Source organism: Rhipicephalus sanguineus, chromosome 10, assembly GCF_013339695.2.
Source record: "Rhipicephalus sanguineus isolate Rsan-2018 chromosome 10, BIME_Rsan_1.4, whole genome shotgun sequence".
In the NCBI taxonomy this organism is placed as follows: Eukaryota; Metazoa; Arthropoda; class Arachnida; order Ixodida; family Ixodidae; genus Rhipicephalus; species Rhipicephalus sanguineus.
The window spans coordinates 84,871,735-84,889,601 of NC_051185.1; the positions used below are offsets into that span (position 1 = coordinate 84,871,735).

The window sequence follows — 17,867 nt, forward strand, 5'->3', positions numbered from 1 at the left end:
GTGCGTCCACATCAGGCGGTGCTATATCTGGCAAACAACAGTAGTCATTGTATAAGCTCTCATATACCAATGCATTATAAACAATCAACTACTTGTATTTGTGTTTCGCGACGTCATTTGGGCTGTGGTATGAGTCGAGCGCACATTATCAGAACGCCGGACGAGCAGCGCGCCTGCGCTAAACGCCGACGAGGGCAGAGACAGGAGTGCGCCCTTTCAGCTCCGCTGCTCACCCACGCTCGGACAGTGGAATGCCTTAAATTTGTTGACGCAAGGGAATAACAAGGGAGATCCTTACCAGATTTGCCGCCACGTTTCTTGGAAGCTGCGGAGGTAGTCGACAACGACATGGATGTCTTGGAGGAAGACTTGGGCTTTCTGGCATCCAAAGAAAGGCGGAATTCTTTGAAGATGTCGGTGACATCGTTAACACTTGGCGTGTTGATTGCACAGAGGCTCCGTAACAGGGCTGCATAGTCCGGAGTTAGGATGCTGATGTCTGCACTCTGCTTTGATGCCGACGCCATGCCTCTGAAAGGGAGGGAGGCAACAACTAAGACCTGGATCAGTGGACGTAAAACAGGCACACTTCAGGGCAGCTGGTGGTATTGCCTCTAAGGGAGGCAAGTTTTCACTCCCATGTCATGTTTTTTTAATTCCCATGTCAAATTTCCTATTCTGCTCTTGCTATTGAGGACGGAAGTGGAGAGTACGTAACTGTTACTCAGGTAAACTAATAGTCGTTTTCATGAACAGTGCTTTTATACAGGTGCATGATTACAAGAGGGCTATTCTTAAAGTAAGGATCGTTTGCTGTAATAGAAAAATGGCATGCTCTCCCGTAATCGACAATAGATGTAAGCTTGAAAGGTCTACCAGCAAACACTTGTTGCTCAAGCAACGTGGAGTCATCTCTCGAAGGAGGCGGCGTAAACTCCGAGCCGCGAAACTCACTCACGCTGGCGTTGAAAAGAGTACAGACAGCCATGTCTTAGAGCCCAAAGGTGGAAAAAAGTTTATGGTGCCGTGTATCTGCTTTGGAACGTCGCTAATGAAAATGACAAACAAACCTTCAGCTTCGGGCACACATACCAGCTACTTCTCCACGTACTCGCAGTTTCGACTGAGACATTTTTCGCAGCGTGGCACCAACATTCCTATGTCCTCCTCAGAAGGCAGCCCACGGTGCTTTCAACCAGTTCTATACGCCGATATTGACCTCGCTGCCCGAGTCAAATTCCTGTCCCCTTGCCAGCGTTTCATGTTAGTAAAGAGGTGATAGTGAGAGGGAGCTAGATCCGGGGTGTATGATGGGTGATCGAACACCTAACCGAAAACGCTGCAGGAGCTTCTTTGTTACAGCGGCAATGTGCGGCCACGCATTGTCAGAATGCTTCCAATGGGGAATCAGAATTCTTGAACCGTTTGGATTGCACTTTGGGTTCCTCAGTTTCCAAACGGACCAATGTCTCGTCACTTGTGACTGTCCTGTTAAACAACGTAATCTTTTTGACGATGGTGGAGCTGGAGAAACGTCAAGGTAGCGCCTATTCGCTGCGTTTTCTGATGGTCGGTCAGCATCTTGGGAAGCAGCGTCGCACAGAGGTTGCGGTACTGGAGTCGCTAACGATTGTATGGAGAAGTGATCGAGAAATTTCAGAAAACCAATGACTAAGCACAGAAACTGCGAAACGACGATTTTCTCGAATTGCCAGATCCAGGAGCTGAATAAGATCGTCGGGGGCCACTCGCTGCCTTCCCTGTCCCCATCATCATGAACGTCTGCTTCGAATTTCTCAAACAAGTGCCTCACCTTGCTGCCTCTCATGAAAGCTGTGCCGTACGCATTGACTATTCATCGATGAACTTCAGCTGCACTGCACCGCTCAGCATGCAGAAATGGAATTACGACACGCACAATGCACTTGGCAACAGACCATTATACGAGACCTGTTTACACGCCCGCTGCGCGCTAAATACTGAGGGGCGACGTCATGCACTAGGCGGACATATCACTGAGATTGCGCAGCATGTCTGTGCGTTTCGTGATCAGATTCTCACCGTCGTTTTGGATCGGTAGCCATTCATATATTCACCGCCACGGTGGTCTAGCGGTTATGGCACTTGAGTGCTGACCCTAAGGTCGCGGCGGCTGCATTTTTTGGAGGCGAAAATGTTTGATGACGGTGTGCTTAGATTTAGGCGCACGTTAAAGGCCAACTCCGGCGACTTTTCGAGGTCCATGGATCTCAATGAAATTCGCTGGGTACGTTCCTTTGCACGTTTCCGTCATTTGTGCCAAATTACAGGCTTGAGACTTGCGCAGATTGTTTGCAAATGAATTTTAAAGATTGTCTGCAAACGCCCTTCCGGCTTCCCACAATTATTGGCAACATTGCGTCTGTGACGTCAGTATTGGGAAGGCGGCGGAAGTGACGCAGCCGAGGGCACCACTAACTTCGGCGCTTCGGCCGCTACAGCGAGCGTTGGCTGTGCACAAGGCTACAGACAGCGTTGGTTTGGCCGGCGCTTCGCTGGTCGTCCCGGCTGTCACAGTTTTCATAATCCGCGCCGGCGTGACCGGCATGCCTTGCACGACTTCCGGTTGGTTCGTAACAACGTCTACGTCATACGTAGACAGTACACTCGGTTGGGTTTCGGTGTTGCGCTTTTTTGCTTATTTAAAATTATTCTTCAGTTTGCCGAGTATTTCTGCTATCGGGCCCGTAACAGGAGCGTCTCAGGAACACAAAAGCACCATTACTTTGACATGGCCAAAAAATCGCCGGAGTTGGCCTTAAGGAAACCCGGGTGGTCGAAATTTCCGGAACCCTCCACTACGGCGTTACTCATCATATCGTGGTTTTGGGACGGTAAACCCGATATATTATTATTAGGAATAGTATTCATGCTATCGTGATACATTTTGCATATAATGTTTGTTTCGCTCTTCGAAGTTGCGCAAAAAAGGAAAAAGATAAAGAATGCACGCTTGAGCAACATTGCAGGGTCGCAGCACAACCTCGAACAAAACCGTTTCTTTGGAACAATTCATGAACAATTGCGGCGCCCGTAATTAGGCCACACAGCTTTCATGGCTACACACGTATAGCTCTTTCAAGCATTTGTTTAGGAAATGTTACCACATAGTAAAGAAAAACTACAGGCAAACTTCGAATGCGTGCGAGCAATGCTTTATCGAAATACAAATACAATGCTCCAAATGCTTATAATAAACTCTTGGACACGTTTTGCGTGCCAAAACCAGAATTGCAATATGAGGCACGTTTGGAAGGCTACCAGAATTTCAACCAACAGGTGCCCCAGAAGTAAATCCGAGCACGCGAGCTGTGACCAAACCGGCCAAAACTGCATGCCAGCGCGGTCTATCAGAAGATGCGCTGCAGATAGCAAGAGTGCGTTGCATAACCGGATGATCCATCCCAATATTTTGATGCTCGCCTTATCGCCGGCTCGAGCGAAGCTGCGCTACTACCATCACTGCTCGTCAGGGGATGCTTTCAAAGCTTTTGCATTTGTTTGCCCGCGTCGTCAATAATTCTTCGTAGGCATGCGCGTTGTGCATCACTAAGAGTGCCACCACTTTGCCCCTGATGAGCAGTGATGGTAGCAGCGCGTCTTCGCTCGAGCTTGCCATAAGGCGAGCATCAAATACCGGGATAGATCAGCCGGTTATGCCGACGTACTTTCGCTATCTGCAGCACATCATCTGATAGAGCGAGCTGGCATGCAGTTTTGCCTAGGTTGGCCACAAATCGCGTGGTCCGTTTTACTTTTGGAGCACCTGTACAGTGACATCGCACCGTGAAGGCGCGTCCAGCATTCCGCCTCCATCGAAATACAACGGCCGTGGCGGGGATCGAACCCGCAGCGTGCGAGTCATCAGCCGAGCACCGTAATCACAGTACTATCGCGGCGGAGTGCTTGAAATATTTTAATGCTTTGCTGTTTTACCGATATCATTGGACCCAGACATTTGATGATTTAATGAAGACCTTTATTCAGTACAGTGAAGTCCAGTGAAGTTGATTCGGGACAGGCCTCAGCCTCGCCATCAGCCGGGAGCCCTGGGCTCAGCGCCCTCGAATCGCTGGACGGCCCAGAGTTGTTTTAATGCTGAGCAGAGCCACCTCCCAACGCGCCCTGCGGTTCCTGACTGCCTTCTCGCGGTTTCTGCTTGCATTGTCGCGTTATCTCGAACATTCCCATAGTCCGAAGCCGCGGCGCAGTGGTTATGATGCTCGCTGCTGACGCGAAGGTTCGCGGGTTCGATCTCGGCCGCGTTCGGTAGAGGCAAAATGCTAGAGGTGCATGCACTGTGCGATGTCAGCGCACCTTAAAGAACACCAGATGGGGGAAATTTACGGAGCCCTCCACTACGGCGTCTTTCATAATCATATCGTGGTTTTGGGACATAAAACCCCATATATTATTATTTTCGAACATTTCCATAGTATGTGTCCCAAGGTTATCCTTCACTGCGTTACACGCCTTGCATTTATCTGTCCAATAAATATCAGAATAAGAGAGACGAGAGATACGTGGATTTGGGTGTGTGTTTGCAGGTGTCACCCCGCAACTGCCTGCTTTGTATTTAATCTGTTGCGCGGTGGTGTGTATTTCGGTCTTCCTAGCTTTCAGTGCTGTGTTATTTACTCGTAGCTCGTCATACGTTCCTCACACTCTTCTGCGCGTGCAGCTTTGGTCGAATGGAAAATATTTTTTAGTGCGATGCACTTACAGACCGAAAGCAAACGGCATTTATTCGTGACCACACAGTTCCAAGCGAAACGAGCGCCGAGTTTCGCCGGTAGGCCGAGAGAGGATGCCACCATCCCATCATCGGGAAGTTTGAGGGTTTCGCCGCTAGGGGCGCTTTCACGCAGCGCCCAATAAAGTCTATCGCCCAATAGGAAGGCATCGGCTTTCTGAACGGTTTTCCTGCCACGGACGCCGCTGAGGAGGCTCGCCGAGAGCGACAGCCATCGCTTGCGCGAGAACTGCAGTGCCGACGAAGAGCGGATCTCGCCGTTGGGGCGAAGCGAGCACAGAAAAAACGACTAAGTCGATTGCTCAACCCTACTATAAGAAAATAGGGCAAAGCAACCAGACGTCAACAACGTATGGAAAATCCGAAGGTGACAGCCAGAGCGAAACAAGCGAAACCCCGGTATCGAGCCGATCCCGAGGTGTGGGCGCGAAAAGGAACACACAGGGACAGGGCATGCATTGAACTTTGTCAGCATTGACTGTAAATAAATTCTCGGGTTTTTTGTGCCAGAACCAAGGCATGATTCAGACGCACGCCGTAGCGAGGGACGGTGGAATCAAGATTGTGACTAGGGATTCCCTGACTAACGCTGGATTCTAAGTACACGTCTATTTTTAATACGAATAGCCGATGAAAGCATTCGAGCAGTAGTTGAAGGAAGTTTAAGCGACCCGCGAATCATTCACAGTTCGTTATCGTTGGATGCACGTTTGGCACGGTGTTTGCCCTATTTACGCAATTTGGTATCTTGGTCGCAGCTATGTTTTGTAGTCTCCAGGAGACCATGGCATCCCCCACTAATCTTCGAACGCTCCCGAGTTGTTTGCATGGCTAAGTTAGTGCAAATGCGATATAGTTAACGCACATTGTTTGCGCTTTGCCCACGCACAAGCAATACTGTGTTACTTCGATCGACCAAGTATACACAACGGGCGTGATAGGCCTGTACTCTGCAAGTCATACTTAAATTTGTGTTGCGGTGCGCGAAGGTCACGTGGTGCTACCTGACATTCCGAATTTCGGTGATGGCTTCAAGAATGCGCGCTTGTACCCGCTTGGCGCTTCCCTGCATCTTGAGAAGGATTAAACGCGAGTGTCCGTATCGGGGTGCAGTAGAATACGTGACCTACTTTTGCGCAGGTGTCCTTTTTGTCTGGGTGTTCGCGTTTTTGCGGAAAATGTGTCTCTGACACATTTGAGCGGTTGCGACACCAGGTTTTTTTTGCTGTATCTAGGGCGTGCAGAGTGTTTTTGCTTCCCAATGAAGTCTTGAAACCCGGTACCCAAGCCTTCACTTCGATATACTTATGTCGATATACAAATGTTGCAATACGTGTTTGTCCTGCACATACGCAAACTCAAGGCAATTGCACTCGAACCTTGACCAGATCAGCGAAAAGGTGATCTAGGGGCGGGCTTGGGTACCCGCGCTATTTAAAAAAAATTGAGAACTTTTGTGCTTAAGACCCCAAGCCCCTTAGGTGTGCAAACATTTGTACTACTTTGTACTTCCAGCTACCCATAGGGACTACAAAGGAACGCAAGGACTTACGTACGCAAGCGGAACTCTCTAATAGAGACCGGAACGAGCGTGCGACGCATGTGCATTGTCGGCATCCCAAGGCTCTATTCAAAAGGTAAAGGTACCATATTGTAAAACTGTCGAATGAATACTACTAAATACGATCGAATGGAAATTCGAGCAAAAAATGAGCACGCAGGCTTACCTTTGGTGTTCAAACTCGGCGTAATCGTGGCTACTGCAGGCGTGTGCCACTGGAGTTGTCACCACATACGGGTAGCAAAATGCTACGATCGCTAATCCTGAGTGTCGTCGGTGTCAATGATGCGGACTCAGCGCTGTTGGCACCACTTATGACTTTGTCATTAATCTCCTTTTTATCGCCTTTAGCTCGGTAATGATTAGTACCTAAAAAACCAACCACAACAGTTAGATAATAAATAGCCTTAGATATGCCTGCTTGTCATGCACACCCGACTGGGCTTTACTATGGCAAAATTTTATGGTGTTGCTCTATCAAGCCCAACGTAAAAGAATCGGAACGTGTCCAGTCACGCAAAATGGAAGGGCAGGTATTTATTAGGATGGGGTCAATGCGCCTGCGCGATTTTATGAATATACGAGGCGAAAGCCACAATAAAGAGCCCGATAGCGAAGAACATCGATCTTTGTACGCGCACGAGTGAACTTATTTTATTCAGTTGCGCATTAAAGAACCTCAGTTCGTGAAAATAATTAGAACCCTCAAACTTGGCGTCCCTCACAATCATATCCTGGTTTGGGACGTAAAACCCCAACAATTATGATCGTTAGAATGAACTCCTTACTTGAACATTGTGTTTTACTGAACGACATATTTTGTGTACCTATTATTTTTTTGATGTTGGGCATATTGTTTGCTGAGCAACAATGAGTAGCCGGTGCTGCCATAAAGCACCAACCTCTCCTATTGATCATTTCAAGAAAGTCACAGGGTCTTATATGCATTCGCTTAAGACGACTCAAAAGCAAAAGGCGTATTTTAAATGCGCATCTGACGCTCGGGGTAGTGTCTGTTCTGCGGCGTCCGCACCCATACTGAGCATGCGCCAACACTCCCCCTCTGGTGGAGGAGGTGGCGTGAGCACTGCTGCCGCTTCGTTTCTCTCTCTGCGCCACAGCTGTGCGCTCGTATATAATGCGGCGCGCGCTCGCTTCCGTTGCACTCTAGTTCGCAACGGCGCTATGGACGCTCGCGAAGCTGAACGGAAACGGCAACGCCGACAAGAAGTCTCGAGGCTGCGAAAGCGCGCGTTCGCTGTGCTTTCGTCATTCTCTCTCTGTGCAACGGTGTGCGAAACGTCATGAACAACGTCAACGTCGGCGCTAGTTGCAGCGGCAGCGCCACGCCGCGGAGCAGAGGAAGGCTCGGGACGCCGGACGTAAACGTCAGCGTCGGCAAGCGGGTAATTCAAACGGCTCGACAACCACCGTCTCATAGGTCACATAAGAGAAACGGAAACTCGATGCGCACTCCCCGCGATGATTTCGCATCCCGCCATGGTTGCCCATAGGGGGAGATGATGTGTATTTGTTCTCAGTTGATGTATTGATCCTCCCCCGGCTAATTCCGAGAGCTTCCTCCAGCTACAGTGGTTTTGAACTGCCTTCAGGATCAGGGGCATTGCAAGCTTTCTGAACCTGACCTGATTCTGCACTGCCTCCATGATCGGCCCACCTATGACCGAGCGACGATGCCATGCGATGACGTCATGAAGTGACGTCGCGAATTTTGGCAATCTGTGACGTCCTAATGGCGACTTTTGCATCACTCGTGTTGACGGCGACACCAACGGTCAGTTCTCGCATTTTAGGAGGCATCTAAGGTTTTAACCTTAATAAAAAAAGGAGCCGACATCACGGCGGGACTTCGCCTTCCTTTTCCATCGTGGGCGGAGCCGCCGACTTTATCTGGGTGGTCTTCGGCTCCCCTATATGTCAGTTCCTCAGTCAGGACTCAAAGTTTTAGGGCGAAGATTTAATGTCTCATACTCGCGGTGTCCGTCCGTCCGTCCGTGCCATCACACGGTGCCAGCTGTGGCCTCTCACACTCTCAGCAATCACGTAATGACACAGCGGCGCATTGCGTGTTCCCTTTTTTCTCTCCTTTTTTTCCCTCTCCCCCAGTATGTGTTTAACTCCCCCAGGCCTCCTCCTCCACTCTAACTCTAACTTCTCCTATAATTTTCTCCCCTTTCCCCCCAGGTGTCGCGGTTGTGGCGTCCTCGCCTGAGAGTCAGTTGCTTCGTGACTAACCCCCACTCTTCACCCAATTTTCCCAAATAAAGAATCTCTATAACAGTTGCACGTTGTTCCTTCCAACGCGCGTTGCGCAGCTGTTGCGCAACGCCGAGGCGGCGTCCAGCGGCGGAGTCGAATGGCGACAGGCTTTCCCCGAACACAGATTGGAACTTACAAAATTTCCTTGAATTTTTTTGTCATGTAATGTTCCCGTAACAGCGGTAGTAGTAAAGGTGTATGTTTTTGCGTCTGTAGCTGGGTTTGACACAAATTGGCCTTGGCTTTCCCTAAAACCTACAGCTTCCTGTCCCGTAGATACTAAGGTGCTACAACCAGCGACCAATCTACAATCGGCAATGCTAGAGTTGTCGGTGACCCAATCATGTTTGACACTACCTAGCATGTACTCAGTAGTCGGCGCTGAACTTCAAATTTCGCAGAGAAACTGCCTTTCGCAGACCTAGGGCATATCATAGACAGGCTTGAGACAATACTTCTACTCAGATAAGAGCACGTGTCGCAGATCGACAGTTCTGTGTGCTAAAAAGTTCACATTCGGCAATTTTTAAAATTGAAAATTGCGAAGTTACGAGATCTCCCCATGCTTTCACAGCCGTCCGCTTGTTATAGAGGACTTGAACTGACGTCACTGGAACAGCCACGTTGGAGCAGCAACGGGGTGGGGCGCGAACATTGTGCTTTCACGCTAGTGTTATCAGTACATCGCGTGCTGGTTCGTTATTTATGCACAGAGGCCAAGTAACGTTCCAGCGACGTTGTTATCACACTGAAGCAGGTTAATCACCACGTGAATATACTGCCTAGACGTCATCTAGGCCGTCATTTTGAAGCCGTGTTGTGCGCCCATGAAATCACGTGCAAGCTGCCAACAAAAATATCTGGGCTTTTACATGCAAGAGAGAGAGAGAAGGAATGTAGGGAAGGCAGGGAGGTTAATTAGACTATGCGTCCAGTTTGCTACCCTACACATGGGGAGGGGGAATAAGGGATTAAGAGAGAGAAGGATAGACACATGTCACGTCACACACACACAGTGCTGAGTTTCACAGGTGGTCGCTCAATGAAGAACTATGATATGATTATGAGGCACGCTGTATAGGTGGGCTCTAGGAATTTCGGCCATCTGTTGTTCATTAACGTGCACTGACATCGCACCTTCGCGAAATTTCGCCTTCATCGAAATGTGACCATCCTGGCCGGGATAGAGCCCGCGACCTAGGGGTCATCAGCCAAACTCCGCAACGACCTGACCACCGAAGCGGGCATCAGTCCTTTATACTATTGAGGTCCTCCAGATGTAAAATGCTTCCAGTGGATCACGCTGGAAAGTCGGCCACCGGCTTATGTTGATATAAAATATCGCGCAGTGCGAATACTTGTACATGTATCGCATTGCTCATCATCGCGCCTGCTCAAACCGCCAAATCATACTGCAACGGAAGCGCCAAGGGAAAAGCGAACGACAGGACGCAATCTACTCACCCTTGTGCTTTACACGAATGGACAAGCATTACAAGACACATTTTAATAATAATATCTGAGGTTTAACGTCCCAAAACCACGCTATGATTATGAGAGACTCCGTAGTGGAGGGCTCCGGAAATTTCGACCACCTGGGGTTCTTTAAAGGGGTGGTGCCACCATGTTTATGGCTTGCGCGTTCTATGCTGTAAGCGTTTCTTATAGATCCAGGAAGCATGATGCACGCACCAATATTCATGTATTCTCGCTAAGTAATTTAATATCGCCTTTTGATTTGGACAACTTTCGGTTTCGGTTTCTGGGCGCCGAGGTTGGGCAGTGACGTAGAAGTGTAGGAGGCTTGGTCACGTGACCACACAAGGCTGTGACGCACTTAGCCAGGAAGCGATCGAAACTCGGCGAGTGATGTAGCAACTGATGTTTTGCCGGTACTATAGTGAACTAGAATATATTCTAGTTCACTACAGCTGGCACGAACGTTGCAGAGGTGGCGGAGGTCCGGAGGTCACTACAGCAGATCTGGTGTGACGTCACTACAACTTTCGTTGCCCATCCTACAGATCTACGTCAGAGTTGGCGCGCTAGCGATGGGTTTCCATCGGGAGAATGGGCATTTTGCTACACTTTGGAAGTGAATTAAAATATATTCTAAACGTTTTCTGTGTCCGACCCTTCGTGTGGAGTGTCCTTGCATACAGAGGAAACCCACAACAGGCTTGTTATAGCCTCGAAATTTGATGGCACCACCCCTTTAACGTACACCTAAATCTAAGTACACGGGCCTCGAACGTTTTCACTTCCAGCGAAAATGCAGCCGCGGCGGCCGGGATTCGATCCCGCGACCGTCGGGTCAGCAGTAGAGTGCCACAACCACTAGACCAAGGTGGCGGGGCAAGAAACACATTTTAGGCGAAGAGATCCGTGCTTCGTGCAGCGAATGAGACTGTCTGTGTTGGCATATTTACCACACGTCCGCAATGAGCTAAATGTATTCCTGACAACAGGTAAAAATAATTGTACACGGCATCAGCTGATTTCCGTTCTTCTAAGCCTGTAATTCAAAACCTGTAATTGTAGTCTCAAATGAGGAAATTATATGACACTATATTGTAGTTCATTATTAATTAATTTATTTCAAATAGCTTAAAGCTGTGACATCACAGAATTTGCCGATGTATTATGCAATGTAAGATAAAACAGCAGTGAAAAGACAAATGATCTGTGTTGGTGGCGAGGAAGACGGGTTAGCGGTTTCATTCAGATGCCGTCTTTGGCAGGAATGAATGGAAGAAAATACTTGCCTGATAAGCGATGAAAGCGTGAGGAGGGGAGAGGCTAAAGCCTCTCTCCTCACGCTCACATCACTCATCCTATCCTTCACTTCCCTTTTTCCCCCCTTGTTATACAATACCATACGTGGCTATGCTATGCTTCCACTTCGCTTTGAGCAGCTGCGCCGAGTTTTGACCAGCTGCCGGGCACGGCTAGAACTCAAGCTTAGAAGAGCTCTGCTGTTGAAAGCACTTCGCAAATCATCTAGTCGTCGCAGCACGTTAGAAAGTGTTTGTTTCTATTAGACAAGTACAGGACCATGTGACTAAATCAAAGGTGTTTCCTATGGTGGTGCAGACGTCGCATTCCACGGTTAATCCTGTTATTGTAATGCATGTCTTAGTGATTGCAAGTCGCAGTCAAGCCCGACAGGGAAGGGAAGCTTCGCCTCTGTGAAACCCGAAAGGAAGTCCTAGTCGCCGTGCAGGTCTCAGCGTCAAAGACTCGGCCGACCGCAAGTTCAAAAATTAAGCGCGCCATACATGCACAATGCTTCTTGCAAAGTCCTTTACTGATATAGTCATCGACATAAGAATTACTCAGTAGCAAATCTATTTTATTGTTCAGTCAGTGCGAGATTCCTTGAGAAAAGTGTCAACATCTTGGTTTCGCCATGCCACTGCAGGAGACTTCAGCACGAAATAGGTACGGAGCATAAGCACAAGATCAACACATCAAAAATCATTCATGCGAACTGTGTCAACTATACTAAAACATGCGACAGCAGGATGATTAGGCTGAGTCTCAAGATACGTAATAAATTTTCGAAGACATTAGTCAGTCTAAAAACAAAAGTGTGTGTCATAACGTGGACGACACAATTTAACATCTTCGACATATCGAGGTATTGCTACCATTGCAATCATTCTAACAAAGTCAGTGACCTCATTTTGTCCTCAAGGAGAACCGTTGTGAAAAGGACGTGTGATTCTATTCTGCTAAGCGTGGATACCTGTACATCGATTGAGGTAGCTTCACTTTCCTTTGTTTCGCAGCAAAGATATAGACACATAAAATGGTGTTAAAAGAAATGTATGAATAAAAACATTAAATGTAATGGCAAGCAAAAATATTCGCAAATGAAAAGTGACGTTTCCGCATGACGTGCGCAAGTAAATTAACGTGCAATGACCAAGCAGCTGAGAAAATACGACAGCAGTTAGAAAAAAAAACATTTCTGAATTTCAAAGTTGAGACGCATCACTTGATTTAAGCGCCACAAATTATAAATAAGGTGCAACATACGCTTGTTAGTGATGCGACAGCTGGTTTGACAATGGGATTGTCGCGTGCATCGACACTACGCGCGGGCAGACGTGAAACAGTGCCGTTGTCAGTAGGCGGAGGACCGCGGCTCGAAGAAAAAAAAAACTGTCGACGCTCAAAAGTCCATGACGTCGGCCAAGCTGAGGTAGGAGCAGATGCGCGCCTGCAAGCGTCGGCCGATCATGTCTAGCGTCGTCTTTTTCTTCTTGGCTTTGCGACTCCGTTCGCACACGACTGCGGCTTCGACGACGCCTGTGAGGACGAAGTAGTTGAAAACGAGCCTCTGGCGCGCCTCAGCGACCTTCTCGAGCGCAGACTCGCGGCAGATATCGAAATCCATGAGCATCCTTAGTGGCACCGATTCGCAGTGCTGCAGGGTGTCGAAGGCAAGTGCGTCCACCTTTTCCATGGAGCCGTTGACGAAGCGGACTGCTCGGTTGAGGAGCACCTGCGTTTCAGAAGAGGGCGCACAATTATACGGGAAGCACGCCTTGACGCCAGTTTCACTCACAGAAATATGTTCTGGATGAACGCGATTAAGCCCCGTTTGTTGAGCGATAGCTCGGTTTCGCTCAGAGACGCTGCTGGGCGCGAGCAAGCAGTGAACTTTGATTCAGCCAGCGCCTCCGTCGGCACGAAAAACTGGCCTTGAGCCGCTGTTCGTCATCGCGAACGCACCTCACAGGCGCCTCGCGGTAACTTTTATAGCAAATATGTATACCTCTACCTCGGAACAGTTTCGTCTCCGTGGATAAAAACAAAACTCCAGGCCCCTAAAGGCCATTTTACATGACACAAAACAGAGCGATTTTCAGGCTGCGAATTCGCTCGCAGCGAAAAAACAAACGGCCTATGGCTCTCGCCGCAGCATTTAGCGGCAAGCGACCAACATGTTGGAAAATTTTCGCTCTCTTCGCAGCGGCGGAGCGATTTTTCAGTCGAGACCCGTCGGAATTGCGCCGACCCGGCCGAGCCCGCCGAGCTGTCGAAACTGTGCGAACGAGTTTGTTTTGGTTATGGCCGCCGTTGCGTATTCTCAAGTGAATTTAGATTGGAAAGTGTTTAAATGACATAACCAGCGTGCTCTTCGCTACCGGCGATGAAAAATTAACAATATAATAACGCACAGATTGTTACATTACGTTTGAAAATTATGCAGTGTCTGCCACAAGCAATAGCAGCAAGCGACCTTGCGCCCCGCGCCAGTCGCAGAGCGAAAGTCTCGTATTCGCAGTCCATGTGAAATGAAAGCTCCATTAGCAGCGGTTGCGAACACAGCGAATAGAGCGAACTGAGCGATTTTCTTCGCGGCAATCGCGGCATGTGAAAGCGCCTTAAGCAACCAACAGACTCACGAGCTCGTGTGCTCGTGTGCTCCACTGCTAACAGATCCGCGCGTTCGTTGCGTTTTCACCTCGGACGCTGAGAAAGGGCATTCGGAGAGGTGGACCGACGAGCCCACTAAAGCGTTAGCTGTGTACTCGTGCGCAACTGCAACACCACAACTATCTACTTTTGGACCTCTGTGTTGTTTAGGGGCCCTTTAAGAAGAGTGGGCATACGGCATATCTTTCCTTTTAATCGAGCATACAGCATAGCGGTCAGTATTCGTTTCAATTAAGAAAACCACAAGACAAGGATCAAAGCCCCATGCTGGATGATAAGGCGCCTGTGAACAATGGGAACACCCTCCCACGCGTTCCCGGTAAATATTAGGTTGTAGCTGCACTTGAGAACAGGGATTCGAATGAAGTCAAACGGCCCTTCCTTCTGGCGTAGGTTTGCCGGATTCATATATAAAAGGCAGAGCCGTCGAGCCACTCATTCAGTTCATTCTAAGACTGTCATAGTTAGACCACGGAAACAAAAGACACCAGAGGAACAGCGTAAATACAATGCTAGACTGAAGGGACAAACTCGTCTTTCTGAAAATGGCCTCAGAATCAACTGCGATCTACGACAGCGACCACAAAGGGATTATCGCTACCATTAGTCTAAAGTAGTAATATCCCCCACCCCCCTCCCATCAGCATGTGTGGTGTTTGATTCAGCTTGGCCGGGCATTCACGTTCGCAGGGCGGGATGGCGGCCAGTTTTTTTCAGGTGGCGTTACGGGGACGATCGAGGCGCGCAGAACTAGGCAAGTGATCAGCACATTAACCCTTGCTGAGCTTGGAGGTCAGATTTACATTACGAGGCGTTTTATGGATTTGTGGCTAGTGGAGTTGCAAAAGCAACTTAATTCAACAACTAATCAGAATTGTTGCACCTTTACACAGGACAGATCACTCCTTACACCATCCCTTGCACGCACTTGTGATTTTGATACACATATGCAGAGACCGAATACACTTAAAATGATATAAGGCTTCACAAAAAAAGCACAGTAGAATAAGTACGAGTGATTTCTCACAAATACTAGAAACATTACCATAAGAGATCACGACTGTCTCTTTTGTGCAACTGCGACACATGTACAGGGGCGATGGAAAGACATGCGAACAGCGCTGCGCGCTGTCTTCCTCGCGCTGTGACCTTGGTGGCAGTAAAACGATGCCAGAATGGTTCATGATTCTAGAGCGGCTTTTCATTACCATTCAGGCTACAACCGCTAGAAAGGAAATGAAAAACAGCAGATAATGTAGACGCCACACTGTTCGCGTTTCTTTCCATCGCCACTGTACACTGATCTATTTGCGATGTAACTGAGGCAAGTTGGTTGATACATGCTAGTAATCCTTTAGCGTAGGCGCTACAAGAATCTGCCTGCCACTTGTGTCAGTCTAATAAAGGAGAGCTAATTAGCTTAGCTTTCTTACATAAGGTGTTTCAAAACTTCTCGTATGTAAAAATCACGTCATCTACACCTTGAGCTTAAGAATTTCGTAAACTTGGGGTAGTCCAATGGGCGTACGTAAGACTAACAGGCTGAACTTGAAGATTAAATAGGCACTTCAGTATCCTTACGTATATTAAATGGGAAACAGCGTGGATGACACACATACGGAGCAGAATGGCGCAGCCGGCGACGCCGTGACGTCACTTGGCGTGGCGTGTCTATAGTAGGATACAACTTAAGCGGTGGTGAGATGCCCCGCCGAGATGATTGAAGTATGGCAGCCTTTCACTTCCGCGACCAAAGAAATAGTCCCGCTCATGCACCTGGCAACGTTCTTCGAAGGCGGGGTTCACCGGAAGTCCGGCTAATGAAGTCTGTCTAGAGTGCGTGCTCACTGGTGCAGGCTTATGTGCATCAGCCGTTGACGAAGAAATGCCGCGGACTTCCAAAGTTGTATCCGACTATAGGCATGTCGCCTCAAACGATGTCCATACTGCTTCGATGCGTATGCCGTGGGGAACATTCACATAAACTCACGACTTGTCATTCGGCCTTGCAACTTTGGGTTCTTACCTGGTGACGTGATTGTCACATTGCTTGAGATGTTGACCGTGACCTCCAATTCGGAAAACTAAACTCAGGTGTGCGCCCGAGAAGTATCGGAGGTTGTACATGTAAACTTGGGGAGCTGGCCTGGTCTGTATTGAACGTTAGTCAAATGAATTTTGGAGTCAAGCCAATTATCTTTTAAGATGTAGCCGAGATTGGTTTTGAAAAATGGGAGGCTGATTGTTGACGTGGGTCAGCTGTATTTCAAATCAGGCAAAGTGAACTTATTTGTGTATGGACCAAGTGGAATTTATTTGTAGGTGGGCCGAGCGAATCTATATGTGGTTGGGCCAAGTGAATCTATATATAAGTGGGCCAAGTGAATTTGTGTGTAGGCGAAAAAAATTTGCAGGGATGTCATGAGATTTCAAGGGGGGGGGGGGGGGGGGCGTGTCAAGTAAGCGTAGTTGAGGACAGGTAATGTACGACTAACACGCGTCACGTAAATAACAAATATAAGGCGGCAGTCATGCGCCCGCGAGTATACGAGTACGTTGGTGACGTCACTCACGATTAGATACTTCATCGGTCGATCTGTTCATCTATGCATGTCTCAGAGGCAGCTATGCCCGACACATTTAAAATGGAAAGCTCACCGTGTTGCTCCTTAGAGCATCCATGATGACGAGGTCATGGGAGCGCTCAGAAAGCCCAATCTTCACGGCTACGTTCATCAAAAAACGGTTCCGAAGGATGGCCTCCTTGAGTTCGCGGCAGATGCTGCGGACCTGCACCGTGCAGTCGACCACAGGGTCATTATCTGCTACAACCACGGTGAGAAAGATTATCTTTCGGTTGCGCTCGACCATTTGCCCTAGCGCTCTGGCGGTTCTCTTCTGGAAGGTGATGGAACGGAATTCAATGACAGAGATGGTGCGGTTCTTTTCGAGGGCTCGAAACAGTAGGACCACGTCGGACTCGGGTAATCTGACGCTCAGCGACAAATGCCTGCGGGAGAAAGAAAGAAGCGTCCACATTCCTTAAGAGTAACTGCCGTGGTGCGCGAAGCTTCTTCCTTGTTGAGGCAGACACGTTTAGGTTTAGTACTGTGTTACAAGGGGTGTTCAAATGAAAAGGCACGAAACGTCGTAACAACGTGACCGCTTACATAGATGCCTATGCCGCTATGAGAAAATGTAGCGAGACATATAGGGATGCGATTAGAATCTGGGTCGTGTACCAGGGCATGCTGGTGCGCCCGCATGCGCAGTAGAGAGCAGAGTCTTTATCAAGAACGCCGTTCAACTGACGTGGCAGCTCGTGTGAAGACAAGATGGCGTTCACATTGCGATATTCGACGATAGGAGCAGCGGGGCGTTATCCGATTTCGGACAGCGGAAGGTATTAAACCGGGCACCATTCATCGCCTGGGATTTTCCACGTGTTCGGTCCCCTAAAAGAACGCCTGAAAGGGAAGCGCTTCAGTTAGGACGACTAACTCAAGGACGCTGTGAAGATCTGGGTCTCGTCACGGCCACATGAATTCTAGGAACAACGAATCCTTCGGCTCTTTCATCAATGGGATCGTTGTGATCAGGTACATAGCATATGCTTTAAAGAAAGTCTTCGTGTATACCCACAGTGTCGTTTCGTATCTTTTCATTTGAACATCCCTTGTATAAAAGCGGCTGGCCAAAATTAACCTGCAGTACGTGTAATACGCGAATTTATGGCTTCAAGCAGCAAACTTTAGACTAACTCATGCGGCGATCATCTAGTATATG

General features: G+C 48.5%; 1 protein-coding gene across 1 annotated transcript in view; it reads right to left on the reverse strand.

Moving 5' to 3' along the window:
* Positions 1 to 17,093, reverse strand: part of LOC119406562 (uncharacterized) — a 46,673-nt gene extending 29,580 nt beyond the window's left edge. Inside the window, exon 1 of the mRNA XM_049419759.1 lies at positions 16,872 to 17,093. Coding sequence (XP_049275716.1) covers positions 16,872 to 16,952 — 81 coding nt within the window. The 5' untranslated portion in view covers positions 16,953 to 17,093. The remainder of the gene's footprint in view (positions 1 to 16,871) is intronic.
* Between the last annotated feature and the right edge of the window lie 774 nt (positions 17,094 to 17,867).